The 16,123-nt window shown below is 28.0% G+C and overlaps 1 protein-coding gene across 1 annotated transcript in view; it reads left to right on the top strand.

The window, feature by feature from the left end:
* Positions 1 to 370: 370 nt before the first annotated feature.
* LOC129972637 (uncharacterized) overlaps positions 371 to 16,123 on the top strand; it is a 78,403-nt gene continuing 62,650 nt past the window's right edge. The window contains exon 1 of the mRNA XM_056086851.1: positions 371 to 1,279. Coding sequence (XP_055942826.1) covers positions 1,162 to 1,279 — 118 coding nt within the window. The 5' untranslated portion in view covers positions 371 to 1,161. The remainder of the gene's footprint in view (positions 1,280 to 16,123) is intronic.

The raw sequence follows: 16,123 nt of genomic DNA, 5'->3' as shown, positions 1-16,123 counted from the left end.
CCTAAATACTTATTATCCTTCTTTTTTCTCAATACATCAATTTTCCCAAGTCGAAAATAAATTAGTAAGAATTTGGAATTGTCATACTGAATTAAAAATAGTTACATTTTTAATAGCAAATGCGTTATAATTATGCAATACATTTACAATAGATTTTTGATCTTTTTTTCTTTATTTTTACAAAATTCGTTTGAGAACATTTTCATTTTTTATTTATTCCATCGTTTCCAATTGAATGGTAACTTCTCTTCAATTTCGTGCCTGCGCGAGAAAGTTGGCGTATTCGCACATTTGGCGGCTTTGTTGTTTGTTTGAAGCAACCCTAACTTTCAGTTCGTCGCTAGTTGGTTGTTTTGTGAGATAACTGAAGCACACTTGCGTGTGTACGGTGAAGTAGCAGTGGAAGGGTAGTAATTTTTAAACTTCCATTATTATTGTGATCTACAAAAAAGACAGCCGCTTTCAGCTACAAACTGTCAACACACACAACTGCTTCATGAACTCCTTTTGCTACTACTATTTTACAAGTTTTGTATGATTGTTTTATATCTCTGATTTAAATCAGGCAGCTGAAACACTTCTTTCGATTGGATTTAGTTATTCAACGCTACGGATTTTTAACGTCGACTTCATTGATAAGTTTACTTAACTTGAAACCTATTTCCACACAATCATATTTCTGTTATCTCACATATGATTGATGTTTGGAAAATAAATACATATCACTACAGGATATATAGATATATATTTTGTACGTGTATCGCCCTAAGTGAAAAAACAGAATTCTTTTATTCTACTGTTCTGTAAACGGATTTGTATTGTTAAGTATTTTGTACCATGTGATTTGTGTAAACTTCATTTTCTGATCCATTTTTGTATGATGGCCAAAGGTGAAAAGTATTTGAAACCTGGCCTACATTTAAGAGAAGTTAGTAGTTCACTGTCACTGATTATCGGTGCTTTTTTTACGATTTCCGGTTACGATTATTCCAAGTCACGCTGTTTCCGGCTTAGGAGTGAGAATTTGACTGGATTCTTATCCCATGTTAGAACGACTTCTAACTAAAACCGCAGAGATCCCTGGACCAGATGATGTTTTGATTTTGCACGAACGGTGTGACATATTTGTGTTCAAGACGTGATAACCGTTGGAATAATTCGATGGTTTTAAGTCGTATGGAGAAAGCTTCTGGCAGGAAATCTGAAATGTGCCAAGCGTCCACCGAATTAGTTCAAAAATCGGAATCCGACGATGACTTTAAATGGGAAGAATTTTTCGGTAAGTACACAAACTTTCGTTTTGAAAAGGAAAAAGAAATATTTAATATTATTCCTTAATAAAATTAATAAATAAAAAAAAATAATTTTTATTAGTATAATTCGCATAAGAATAATTAACATTTTTAAAAATTATGATATAAATTATAAATTTGACTTAAAAATTATTTGACCGGGGATAAATGTTTTTCTGTTCTGGGTAGCGGATTTTCTTTATTCTCTGTTGAACTATGAGAAATCTCATTAAAAAAAATATAATAAATTAAAAAACTTATTTTTATTAAAAATTTTAAAGGTAAAATTCAAATTTAAATTACCCAGAGCAGTTTATATTGTTATGGGCGAAGCCAGGTATTCTCATTATTTTAAATGTTTTGATTATTTTTGAGTATTTTATGAAATTGCTTATAAATTTTTTCCAGTTTATAATATTTGACAGTAAGCAATTAAGTTTTGATTGTTATTGCCTTTATACCTGTGAATGTGGTAGACAGTTTAATGAAAAGAAATTTAAAAATTAAAATTAATAGTATTTATTACTGCAAAATTATCTTTTAATCAATGTCATATAGGTAGTGATGTATGGTTTAAAATTTCATATACATTTATATTTTTTTTCTAGTAACTAATTTTGACATGGATTCATGGTTTGCTTAAATGGAAATTAATGATAGTATGAATGACATACTATTATTTTCTGAAATTTATATCTTGATAACTTAAATTTAAGGTACTCACTTAAATGTTAATCATATGCCTTATGTGAAACTGTTATATTTTATTACAATGTAGAATTAGAAAATGATAGGTGATGACATATTTAAAACAAACTTTTATTCTTTTTTTTAAAATTAAAGTAAGATGTTAGTTAAAATGGTTACATTAAACTTTTTTTTTTTTTTTTTTACTATTATTTACTTTATTTTTTATTAAGTTGGTAAACATAAAAGCAGTTACAAGTACTTTAAACTTTTAGATAAACTAAAAAGAAACATATTTTTGAAAAAATTAAAAAAAAAAAAAAAGGAAGGAAACTTTTAAGTAAACTAAGTAAGAATAATACAATATAGGTTATATGTGCTTACATTGACACTCATCAGCAAAGAATTATGTTATAATTTAGGTCACGAAATCAGATATTTCGAAAGTAGAAAGTTTTATCATGCATAGAAAACTATAAATGAACTTCAGCAAATAAGTTGAAATGAAATAATTATATGAATCTATTTTATTAAAAACCATCTTTCTGAATATTCTTTATATTAATAATAATCTTTTTCACAGTGATAATAATATAATAATTATTTATGTGGCTAAAATTTACATACACTTTTAATATTTATATTGAGGCAAGAAAAATTATTTTAATAAGATTAAAAATATCCTGATATTTATTTCAGTGAATGTTTTTTGTAATTTTTATGCATAGTTGGAGTAGTTGAAATAGCAAGTAAATAAAGTATAATTGCTAATAAGGAAATAAAAATAAAGTTGCAATATTTCTTCATTAGACAAAATAGAGCTTGATTGTCTGATGCATATGACTTTTAAAAATTTATTTTATATTAATCTTTGGCAACCAACTGATTTTCCAGGATTACATATTGTTGAAATTTTCAATTCACTATGTTATGTAGTATAAGTATTTTCCCAGAAAAAAAATATTTTGAGACTTGGCTGCTATAATAGATACTTATTTAGAAGCCTTCCATTATTTTATTCACAGAATTTAGTATTTCCTTAATTTTCTGTTCTTTCATCTAAAATTTGAACTTTTAATTTTAGATATGATGATGTAAGATGTTAAATTAATTATCGTGTGATAAAATTTTTGGAAGAAGTTACTACAGAAAAATACCAACATTTAACCTATTTTTTAATTAATTAAAATTTTAAAAAAATCACTGCAGATATACATTTTAACTCTCCAAAGTATATATATATTTAATATATTGTATGTGCATATACATACACACATGAGTATATATAAAATATACATAATTCTAATTTGTAATATTTATATATATATATAATTCTAACGGTCCTGTATACACAATATTCTTTATTATCAGTAGAGATTATAATTGGTGATGATGCATTTTGACAATATGTAGGATTTTTTGATATGATTGTATTTTTTTAAAGAGTTTGATGAATTTCAATGTCTACTTTTAAAGTTTTAATGAAAGGGTATTTGTTAGTAAAAATAGTAGTTATTTTTAAAATCAGTAGGATTATATTTTGAATTGTGAATAATGATATATGATATTAATTCAAACATATTATAGGTTTGATACTGATTATAAGGTTGATTATTTGAGACAAGTAAAGTGGGAAGATCATATTATGCATATTCAATATTAGTTGGCCTTAACTATTTTGGATTCAGATGTACATTCATCAGTAGAAATTATTATATAGCAAAGTGTTACCTTTCCTTAATTTCCCAGTTGTGTATATTTTATAAATTCATGACTCAAGTATTTTATTTAAAATAATTCAACTTTTGTAGTAAGTGATCGTTTAATTTTTTATGAATTCAAGTAAAATTTCATCAATTTTTATGTAAAGAATATAATGGAATTTTCAGGTTTGACCCTTTAATTCTTCAGGCTGAATGATGAAGATAAATGTTGCTTCTAGTAAGTAGCTCGGTAGTTTGGGATGGATGCAGTAGCATGGCATTCAGGGTGTAATAAGTATGTAGATGACTGAGGGCCATTGGGACAAGACTTAAGAACAATAAATCATTTTGTTTTTAGATGTATTGTAAAAAAAAAAATGCTATGCCTCAGCTCCTTCTAGTATGTAGGTTGATGCTCATATCTGTGACTTTTAAAGGGAAAAAGTAATTCCATAATCCATAACATGTATACCCATAAGAAGAATAGCAAAGTGTGGGGTTATATTACCTCAACTCGGATGAAGAGACATTCATCTCTATAGGAGGAGTTGCACCATGCCCTGTGATGTCTGTCTGGATTCATTATCATTTATTTCAGTGCTGTCCTATGGCATTATTCGCAGATGTCTGTGGATGGGACAAAAATAAGTCTTTTTTGTAGTTACGTATGCTACTAAATTGGCATAATTAAAAAAACTAAAATTTGTTTTCCAAATTGTTACTTAGATGCATATAACTGATAAACTTGTAAAGCTTATTCCTAACTTGAGGGGATTCTGTAATATGATTTTTTTTGTACTTCCTATCACGGTGCCTCTTGTCTCTATTAATACAGGAGGGAATTCAAGATATGCGGCATTTTTGGAATCATGCCATATTCTTTTAATTTTGGAAGATAATTTTACTTATAAACATTTATTAGAATATGGTAATGCCTCAAATGTTCACGATGTATTTTTAAATACTTTTTTAATACTTATTTTTAAAAATTAAAATTATGAAGTGAGTTTTAAATTTTGGTTTTTAGTTTGTTAATAATGGAAGGCACCAAATTATTAAAATTCTTAAGTCTTTGTTATTGCTTTTTTTTTTTTTTTTTTTGTAAAAATGCTGATTTGTTTATTGAAACAGAGAATCTAGAAATCTAATAATCTCAATTTTATTTCTGCTTAGCAATCTCTTAAATGTTGATGATTTGTTTAAGTTGCTTTCTTTTACATACTTCTTTGTTCAATTTTTGTTCTTGGATGGATATTAGACATAATTATGATATAATACATAAAATTCTCAATTTATGGCACTACACTATAGAAATAAAATTGAAATAATTTCAAACTCTGAGCTTCTCTTCTTGACCTGAGAAATCATTACTCTTTTATATATATATTTATTGTCAGTAGAAATACACAGATTACACTATTCTTGGCTTGAAAACCACAAGTGCCATTGCATACAATATTTATTCATATTTTTCAGTTGATAAAACTTAAAAATTTTTATTCCTTTTTGTACAGAAGGCGGCTTTTTTTTTAAATCCATAGAAACAGGATGATGTATAATTCTCCACATATCTAAGATGGAAAAATAGCTTTAGCAAATATTATAGTAGTATCTGCAGTTCTATAATCACAATTGCAGTTCTATAATTTAGTTCCTAAATGTCCACAGAACCTGTGATAGTAAGATCTTGGTTTCTGGATTAGAGTATATTAAGTTATATATGTACTACATATATGGACTCATGCACATTAAATTTTATGTTGAAAGGCAACTTGCTTTGTATGAAAAATAGAGATAAGGAGGTATAAGTCGTCCACTTCGTCTGATGATGGTTCAAAAGTATGAGGTTGATTCACAAATAGACCTTGTATTGCTAAAAATGCAATGGTAAAAACTATACTAAATTAAATCAAAATGACTATTACTAATCATTTGCACATTTCCTTGAAAATCTATGTGGGAAGAAAGGAGGGAGCAAAATCTTTAAATTATGGCGATTTTATTAAAGCCAAAAAATATGATTTATCCATATTTTAAAAGCTCAGTATTCTGAACTAAATGGTGTTTTGAAAAGGTCGGAAGATAATGGTGCAATTTTAATTATTTTTAAACAATATTTGTATTATCCGATTTATGTTAATGTTAAAAAATTAAAAAGAGACCTAATAATGTAATGTTACCAAAATAATTAGAATATTTACGGTTTAATTTTATGCAGTGATTGATATTAATGGATGTTTATATTCAAAAGCTTCCTTTGAATATTTTTTAAAATTGTCTTTTGAAATGTTGATTAAGTAAAATAACTAGAATGACTTCGGTGTAACCGGGGAAAAAAAAATCTTAAAAACTGTCATTCTACTAAGAATAGCAGTTTTAATTAAGTACTGTTTTAAAAAGTCCTGTACTACAAGGACTTTTAATTAAGTACTGTTTGAATGTCTCTGTTTAAGATATTCTGCAATCAAAAGTAATTATCGATTTTCATTTTAATTAATCATTTATAAATAATTTTGTACTAATCTAAAAAAAGGAATTCTTAATAAATTCCACTTAGTCCTAAATGGAGGTTTTTCAGTTATTTATGATGCATTATTTTTATTCCTTTTATTGTGATTTGAAAGACTTTATAATACTGTAAAATATTTATTAGAAATGACATAACATGCTGTTATGCTTTTTTTTTATGTGCCTTCATTGCAATTTTATCATTTCTTATTAGTATATACAGTTACAAACTTGAAATATTATCATTAATTGTACTTTTAAATTATCACAAAAATTTTATTTTTATTTATTTATTTATTATTAATAATAAGTCAATCCTTGTGCATCACAATATACAGCACAAGGCTTACAGAAGTAGAAACAACTTCATACATAGAAATTTTTTTTTATTTGGATGATTTTTTTCCCCCATTTTCTTTTCTCTATCTTATTGCTTTCATTCATTTCAAATAGTCTGAAATATGTTACTAATTTTTCAAGATGTAAGAAAATGGTTAACAGAAGAAAGACAAAATTGTTATTCTTAGTAAAACCATTATAAAATTCTGAATGGTATGTTATTACATTATTCATCTTGCCTGATATTTATTCTTATATAAGCACCTTATTTTTTTTATTTTTTGGTAGGATCTTGATACTACTATATTTTTTCTTCTTTGTAGACATTTAACTCTTTTTATCTTTTATGCATTTATTAAGTCTTATTTTTTAGATATGTGCCATTTGTGAATAAAGGATAAGTGGGAATAAAATATTTAAAAATTATTTTAAAATTTTCTTAAGCCATCATTTTGAATATTAAATTTTCATTATACTCATTTGCACCAAATAATGCTAATTTATAAATACATTAAATGAGTAATCAAAATATTTCAGTGTTAGTGAGCTGATAAGCCAAAATTTTTATATATGTATTCATATATCATAATTTTTTAAATTACTGCCCAAGTAAATAAAACATGATGAAAAAAGATGGAAAGATATTTATGAAACATTTGTTTTCAATTAATCTATATATTTGATCAAATAAAATCTACAAAATTTTCAGGTGTAGCAAAAGGGCAAATGGATTCTAAGGTAATAAATTTCTAGAGCATCAGCTAATATCAATTTTTTTTCTTAGAAATTTTTTATATGGTTTTTCATTATAAAGTTATGCAGTTACTCTTCAAAATTGAAACTATTCAATGTTTTCTGGTATATTTTTTAGCCATTTATGTTCTTCATCAATTTTGCTCATATATAGAGTTGTCATTTCGTCATTTACTTTAGTGAGTTGACTTTCCAAGAAATTTCGCTCAATATCTTTTATTTGTTCTCCTTGCTCTATTTCCAATCTTTTTCTTTCATTCTCTCTCTGCATTTCAGACATTTCATCTTCTCCTTTCCGCATCCGTTCTTGAAATTTTGGAATCTCTCCTCTATGGCCTATTAGAAATTTACGTGACAGCAATTTTTTACAAACCGCGTATGAGAAAACACTCTTGCAGTTTTTCTTTATTGAATCTAGTGTTTGCAGTTGCTCATCTAGTATTGATTTCAAGAGCAGTCCTCGTTCCGGACAAGCTATTATTTCTTGGCGAATAAGTTCTTCAAACAATTGTTGGTGAAGCTTCCAGATTTCTGGATTGAAATAACTTATTTCCTTTTTATATGGAGCTAATTTTTCTTCAAAATGATTCTGTAAATCTAAAATCTCAAATAACGTTTGCTGTTTGCGTGATGCATAACGAACTATGTGTTTGTGGCTTTCTTCAATGCAGATTGGTGGAAAAATTTGATCTAAAATTTTTGAAATTAGTGATATTTTGTTTTCGCTTTGAGGGCTTCTTTCAGTGATTTTAACATCTTCTGTGCTTTCGTCATCATACTTTAAAAAACTGTTTTCCATCAACATATTCGCAACATCTAATTTCACTGAACAAGCTATCTTAATAACTTTAATGGTTAAACTCGTTTCAATCCACGCACCCATAAAAACAAGAGCGTGAATTTTTTATGAGAGTGTGACAGATTTTTCTGCTGAAAACATATTTTCTTTTAAATATAAACCTGTTTGGCTTAAAACCGCTCTGTTTTCTTTATAATCTTCTCAAGGACGAATTTTACCCTTCTGTCGCTTCTGTACTTGGAACACAGTCATTATTCTGTTATGTTAGAATGATTCTTAATATAGTGCACAACCTTTTATTATTTATACTTCTGCGAGGGATTTAAAAAAATATTGCTCTGCAATAATTATGCTGAATTTTATTAGTAACATCGCTTCCAAAATTTGAATAACATGGTATGTACGGTAGAAAATTGTTTTATTGAAATCGTATATTTTCCAATTGTTTCATTTTGAATATTTTCAAATCGAATCAGTTTGAGATTTGAAATTTCCAGATAGTAATCATTGTACTCACGCAGTGCGTGATGTTTCATTTTATTTATTTTGTATACCCGCTTTCACTAATTTGCACTTCCTTTTAAAAGCAGAGAAATCAAGGAAAGGAAACTTTTTTTTTTGTATTAGATCAGCAATTTTATCGCTTTTAAAAAAAAATAAATTTTACGTGTTTGGGCAAAATTTCAATTATATTTGCGCTGCAATAAGTTGTTTTGTATTTACTCAACAGCCGATTCGAATTTTGTAACGGATTTAAAAGTGGATGAATCGAAAATACAAATGAATATCAATTCTTTTCTATTTTTTTAACGCTGCATTTAATGTACGCATTTTTTTTCCCTGCTACATTATAAATTTCGCTAAAGAAGAAGTCTGTCTGCTAAAATTTATTCTTCTTTGAAAGGAAATTTTTTGATTTTCCAATTGTTAATAATATTTCTCTTTCCGTTTCTAAATGATATAAATAGTTATTTAAATGATAATGTTCTTAAACTGTTGTTCTGCAAGTAGCGATATGCATAACGAAAAAAATTTTAAAACGCTCTTCATGACAAAATGCTGGACATAGGTCTCTGAGTTGTCACTATGTTTTTTAGTTAGTAGGTATTCACTAAGAACGAGGTTTTTAAACTTTTGATCACATTTTTTAATAGAAAATTTTAATATCTTTATTTCAGAGTATATTATTATCATTCAAAAACCATTTTTATATAACTTTATAACTCAAAAATTTAGTTATTAAATAATATAAGGTTTTTTTTCCTTCCCAATTTCAGCAAATTTCTAAAATTGGTTTTAAGTATAATATACTACACTATTTTTAATTGTATGAGTTACTTGCTTTATATTCATCCTTGCTGTGACAATATTAAATAGTTTTTTTTTTCTTTTTTGTATGCATGTCGTCGCTACCATACAGTTCAATATCATTTTTAAAAATAATGTAATGGCAGACGAATCATGTCTTGCTACGGTTTTTCGAACTAAAATTTAGAATTGCTACATTTTTTTTATTGTTAAAGGGAGATTTTCGAGTTACTTTGTAATAGTTTCTAGTTATATATTGATAATTGTTTAATTTAACCTCTAGCTTGGTCTCTGGATATTGCCGTAAAAACTCACGGATATCAATAACCTCTTGATTAGTACATTTTTTTTATTATGCATTAAGAATGGAACCTGATGGACCAGCTTCTGAAAACGTCTTTCCTTTCGGACTGTAATGGTGTGCTGTCGGCGAAATCTGGAACCTGTTTAATAATCATTTCTGGGAAGGCATTAGTCTTAATTGACCGCGCTGAGACGACTGCAGAAGACGATACAAAAAAAAAATGTAGCAATTTGATACCTAACTAGCGATTCCGTTGGATCGGGCCACGCTGAAAGAAAAGCATAGTTTATTCTCATTACTTTTTGCTCTGTAGTGTATTGCTCGATCCCATGAGTCTGAAAACCTGATACGCTTCATGCTTTTAGACAGTTCGGTCATGCGGATGGATTAGTTGACGTGCAGAAAAAGTAACTTTTCTTATCTCAAGATCACCAGTATTGCGCGATTTCCTTCGATTAAATAAGTGATTATTTCTCTGCTTTGATATCCATTATAAACAGAAAAACCGAAAATCTTAATTGAAGAACGGTATTTAATGATTTTTTTTATGATGCAGTTTTATTGCTAATTAAAAAGAAAAAAAAAACTTATTACGAGTACAAGAAGGATAATATATAGCATTTTTATGGTAAAATGTTTAGTATTATTTAATTTGTATATTAGTAATCTATTTTGGGAAAAAGTCTTTAAAAATATTTTTTTAAAAAGACTTAGATTTCCATGTATTTTATCATTTACTTGAATAAACACCTTCATCAGTCCACTAAATTAATTGGTTTGCACTTTTGTAGTGCTAGAATAATTGGCTCTAGGCAGCAGCAGCTTAGTCTGGCTAGCGAGAAACCAGTCATTGATAGTAATCCTTTGCACTCGGAAAAGAAATTCGATGCATAATTATTCACCTAATATAAAGACTTGTTCATTGCTCCGAAAAATAAATATGTATACAATTGTTTTAGGTTGAATTTTTCCGTTTAATTAATTTTCATCTTCTTACTACTCTGCAGGTATTTTTAACAATCAAAAGTAAATAAATAAAAGTCAGAATGATGATGCACCGTCTTGAATGATAAGTGTCACCATCCGAATGCAAAGAGTTAAAATGCTGGTTATGAAAATTATAATTGTGAATATACGAATGGCATTAATATATACCTTTCGTATATTATTGATATATATATCTTGATGCTTTTTACCAAATTTTTGGAGTTTTTCAGAAACAGATTGTTACCATGGCCATTTTAGATCACTAAATCATAGTGGTAAGATCTCGGCTTCGGTGCCAGAGGATTCGTTTGAAACCAGTTCCATCGTATATGCGAGCCTGGTGCACGTTAAATTTGACGTCAAAATTTGACCAAAAAGTCTATCTGTTGTTTTATCCGGAAATTTGAAAAAGGTGTGTGTGTGTGTGCCTGCTCAGAGATTGTTTTCGTAATCTGAACGGAGCTCAAAATTATGATTTCCATCCCCAAACAACCCTAATGATGCTTCCATCTGATGACATAACTGATGTAAGATGTATTAGAGGAAAATCGTGTAACCCCCCTTTTCCCCCAGAGTTCTCTTTATATATATTGAATGAACAATTATTTATAGAATGAGTGATTTAGTTATACTAGTAAGGCAGTTCTTGTACCAGCGAGTTAAGCACGTATTGCTTTTTGGCCTTTCAGCTAAAATAAAAGTCTGTATACAAAATTAAATGAAATTGAAGAATTGATTAATGAAGTTAAGAATTGAACATTGAAAGAAAAAAATAACATTGATATTGCACAGGAAAGGAAAAAAGAAAGGAAACAAGGCATGAAGAGTGATAATCTTAAGGTATAAAAAATATGCAGGGTGATCCATAAAGACTTTTAAGTCCTTTAACCCTTTAAAGGACCATTTTTTTCTAGTCATATTATGTTAAAATATTTTTAGGCTTGAAATTGGAATAAGAAAAGGGATTCATTTAGCTTATTTGATAAATTTAATTTGATTAATTAATTAATTTGGTTAATTAATAATTGAAGTAACAAATCAAGACATCATTTTGTCTGAGATAAAGAACTGAAGCATCTAAGTTTCTAACTTACTAAAAAAATTTGTCAGAACTTATGCCAACCTACATAATTTCATACAAAGATTGATAAATTTGGTGGGAAGCATACTTCCCACGGCCCTAGAAAGGGTTAAATTCAAAACGGCCTCTCATATAATAGGGAAGTAAGTGTACCTACAGTAAAATGATTGTGCTAAATTTATTGTGGGAGGTTACAGCGCTTCTAGTGCTGAAATAAAGATGTTACAACAATAAGTCAAAAAGAATAAAGGACATCGCCTAGTAGGACTAATTAGAAAAATGCACGATAGATTCTTGCAATAGATTCTTTAAATATGTTTAATTCATTTATTGTTCGTAACTGTTGTTCACTAATGCTATGCAAGACCTTTTTCAAAGTCTCTAATTTAATGTGAAAGAAAGATATAACCGTCAGTGAAGAGTACGCTTGAGAGTTTCAGAAAGACCATTTCTTCTGGTTTGCCAAAATGTTTTTATTACATTTTTGCCGTAGTTACGCAATCGAGAACTATTGAAATGGCCATCAGGTATACATAGTTTGTTGTGTGAAACTAAACTACTTCCAAACCGCTACTTATAAGGCATTATTTTATCTTGAAAAACATTGCTCTAGATTTTTTTTATTTTAATGGTTTTGAGGAAACAATTACTTTTTGAATTTTTTTATTTTGAAGTTGAGTATTTTCCGCTTTTTCTACGTATGTGTGTTTATTTCAAAGGTGGTTCCCAATTGCCCTGCGGCTCACGTGTGCATGTCGTGTCCAACAATGGCGGATTCAAATGGCGTATTTTTTGTCACTTAGCATTCAGCTCTCCCAGCTGTTCTGGTTATGCAAATCGAGAGAAAGAGTGACGCAATGCTTTTTTTTTTCTTTCTTTCTTTTTCTGTATGTGCTTGGTGTTTGCCTTGCTCTCTTTCCCTGCGTTTTTATGAATTCTTTATCTAGGGTTCACTTTCACTAATTCGGATTACGTCTGTAACCACTACGAAATTTAAAACCGTTTTAGAACCTTCCCCCGTCTGTTGTGGTTTAGGCTATACCATCTGCCGTAGAAGCCGCGTGGGTTAACAAGTTGTCGGAGCTCGTAATTGAAGATGTTAATGAAGAAGAAAAGGGGGAAAGAGGAATAAATTGATGGAATTTCAAATTCGATTTTGGGAATGTTAAATGCGCAATTGTTAATATCAAGGTTATTTTTTCAATGGTGAGTTTTATGGTGTATATTAATTTCTTATTTCTTTCATAAGAAATATTTCCACGTATGATAACGATATCCAGACTATAATGATAAAATTACATTTTGGCTTCATTTCAGAAATGAGCTTTTTGTATTGTTTTAGCATTAATTAAAAAATTTTTTTTTCTTCGTTATATCATGGCATCCTTTTAGGTTTGCATTAACAACAAATGTTAATATGTTAAAATGTCTTCCTGTATCAAATGAAATTTAAAACGAAATTGATAGAAAAATTATTCATCTTTGTTATTTTAACTAGATCGCATACATTCAGTCCCTCTCTCTACTCAAATATGTGTAAGCTTTCCACTCTAACAGTGGCCGAATATCAATTTCTAAATCATTAGATATGCATATACTTTCTGTTGAAAGATGCTATTCTGAAAATATTACAAAATTTAAAGTTTTATGTAATCACGTGATTCTATTAATCATATTTTATAAAATATTATTAAGACAAACGATGATTGCCAACAAAAACTGTTCAATGCTGAAATATTAGCCAAGTTATTGCTCTTTAATTATCATTATTTTAGATATTTTTAGGTCAGAATCGACGATATACCAATCATTGTATGATAATCGTGAAGTGGCCGTTTGATTGGCTTAAAATAATGAAATTCTAAGCTTCATAACTTGGTCAAATTTATATGCAAAAGAGTGAAACTTTTTTTTGTGTTTAATGTGCTAGTATGTCTAAAATAACTTGCTGAATATACTAATAGAACAAATAATAAAAAAAATTATTAAAAGCTCTGTAAAAAATTTAAATTTTGTGGTTTTTTCAGCATTCCATTTACTAACTTAGACAACATAAAATTTAATTCTGTGTTATTTAAAGCATTTTTCCAACTGGAACGATATACCTAACTGTAATGGTTTAGAAATTAGTGTGGGATAAAGCACTTGCATTATATATTTAATATTCAGTAATAATAATTTATTAATTTTAATCATTTACTTTTTTGTTTGATTTTCTATTGTCACTTTCTTATCTCTTTCAAAATGCCAAACTAGATATTTTACAGAATCATGCATAACAATTCAACTTTTATTTTTAATTTACTTACTTCTTTGTTGAAATATTTGTGTCTAATTCGCATCTCCTTTCTCCAAAACCATTGTTTCTCACTTTGTAACAGTCAGTCGATAAAATCAAGAATTTCTGATGGATTATGATAAAATAATTATTAATTTTAAGACAGTGTCACCGATAATTGGATAATATCGAAGGAATTTCTATAGCCATGCGATATTATTTTCAGCATTTTAAATAATTTTCATTGGATACTAGAGGGAGAAGAAGGGGGGGGGGGGGTCGATTGAAAATTAATCTTTCTTTTTTTTTTTCATTTTTAATATTTATGTCAAATGTTGTTTATTCTTTAATTTATAAGCTAATTTTAAAAATACTATTGTTGTAATATATGACATTCGATTACAAATGTTCAAATGAAAACTTTAAAAAATGTATCGCATTTTTCCATTTAAAATCAACATGTTTTGTTTTAAATATTCCATATCATTGTATCTATTAAATAAACCACAATTAATAATGATAACTATATAAATGCATTCATAAACTTTGCACGCTTAGTATTTAATTGTTATTAATGTGGTCTTTTACAACTGCTTACCTATCTTCTAATCGTGTGTTTTCCTCATAAATTTCTAAAATCATGCCATCAAATTTATTTTTATTATTTTATTTTGAAGTTACATTTTCATTCGCTTCAGATCTTTATCTTATAAACATTTTCAGTATAATTATTCATATCCAGTGAAGAATTTTTAATGCTATGTTCCTTTTTTGGTCCCGTTGTCCGTATTTTGTCTATAAGTTTTTTGGAACTGAACATTTTACCGTAAATACAAACATGTTTTTTCCTTTAAATTTATTTAATTGTTTTATGGTCTTATTTATAAATTGTGGAATTTCTTTTTGGATCGGATTTTTTTTAATTGCTTGCATTTCTGATTTTAAGATTGAAAAGCTTTCTTACATTTATTTTCCATTATCTCCGGGAAATTCTATTACATTTTTTTTATTCTTTTTCTGCGTTTTTTTTTTTTTTTTTCTTTTCGTTTTCTAAATAGCTTTTTATAAATTTCACTGTTTTCAGCGGAAAGAAATTAAAAATTTGCCGGAAATTTTTAAAAAAAAGTTTTTCTGTTATAAATTGAAGAATGCATTAATTTTTTTTTTTTGATACAGTTGTTATCTAAATGATTATTTTCATTCGATACTCAAGGGCTTGCGACATGTTTATAAGAGAAGAAAGAGAGACGAGAGGGAGCTTTTGAAAGTTCTCCGTCATCGATGCATCCTGTTTTCGATCTAATTACCGCTTGTAAGGATAACAAAGCATCCAAGTTGTTGATAGTTCGCCATCGGAAATTCCATATTCCGTAAAAGGATGCCTTGCAGCGTTTTATTATTTTTTATTTTTAAGCCGTCATGTGTAATCTCTTACCCACTCATTCATAATTTTGATTTCAAGACGAAAAATTCTGTATTCTTATTTAACTGAAAACAGAAGAAAATTATTTTGATGTACTTGATTTTTTTATCATAATTTTTTTTTTTTTTAATTCTGCACTGCTTAGTGATACATCGTTTGCTTTTTTTTTATTATTTTTTATTTTACCGTTTCTGTTAATTTTGATAATATTATAAAACATTGGTACATTTTTTCTTTGACTGCATTTTTGACATGAAGTTAGAAAGTAATTTTAATGAAGAATAGTTAAATAATTTCGTTATTTATTGTATGCTGTTTGATCTTTTACAAATTGCGATTTGTGTGAATTCTGCTGTGGAATCGTATCTGCTTGAATGAAACATGAGTTGTGCTGTAAATATTAGTCTATATAATAAATTATCACGTGTGTTTTATAATTTAAAATGATTTATAGTGTTAATGGAGAGAAAAAAAGATATAAAATTGCTTCTCTCAATTCTTAGTATATAATACAAATTTAATTATAAGGATTAAAGATAGAGGATTGAAGGATCGCTGCGTATTCTCCTCTTCTTCCACCCTTTTTGTATCATTAACTTCTACCTTCTTATTGGGGGAGGGGGATAAGAGCATATATTATATATAATCCTCAAACGCTTTA

Source organism: Argiope bruennichi, chromosome 1 (assembly GCF_947563725.1).
Source record: "Argiope bruennichi chromosome 1, qqArgBrue1.1, whole genome shotgun sequence".
Taxonomy (NCBI): domain Eukaryota; kingdom Metazoa; phylum Arthropoda; class Arachnida; order Araneae; family Araneidae; genus Argiope; species Argiope bruennichi.
The sequence above is the reverse complement of the archived record's forward strand: the minus strand, read 5'-3'. Positions and strand labels throughout refer to the sequence as shown.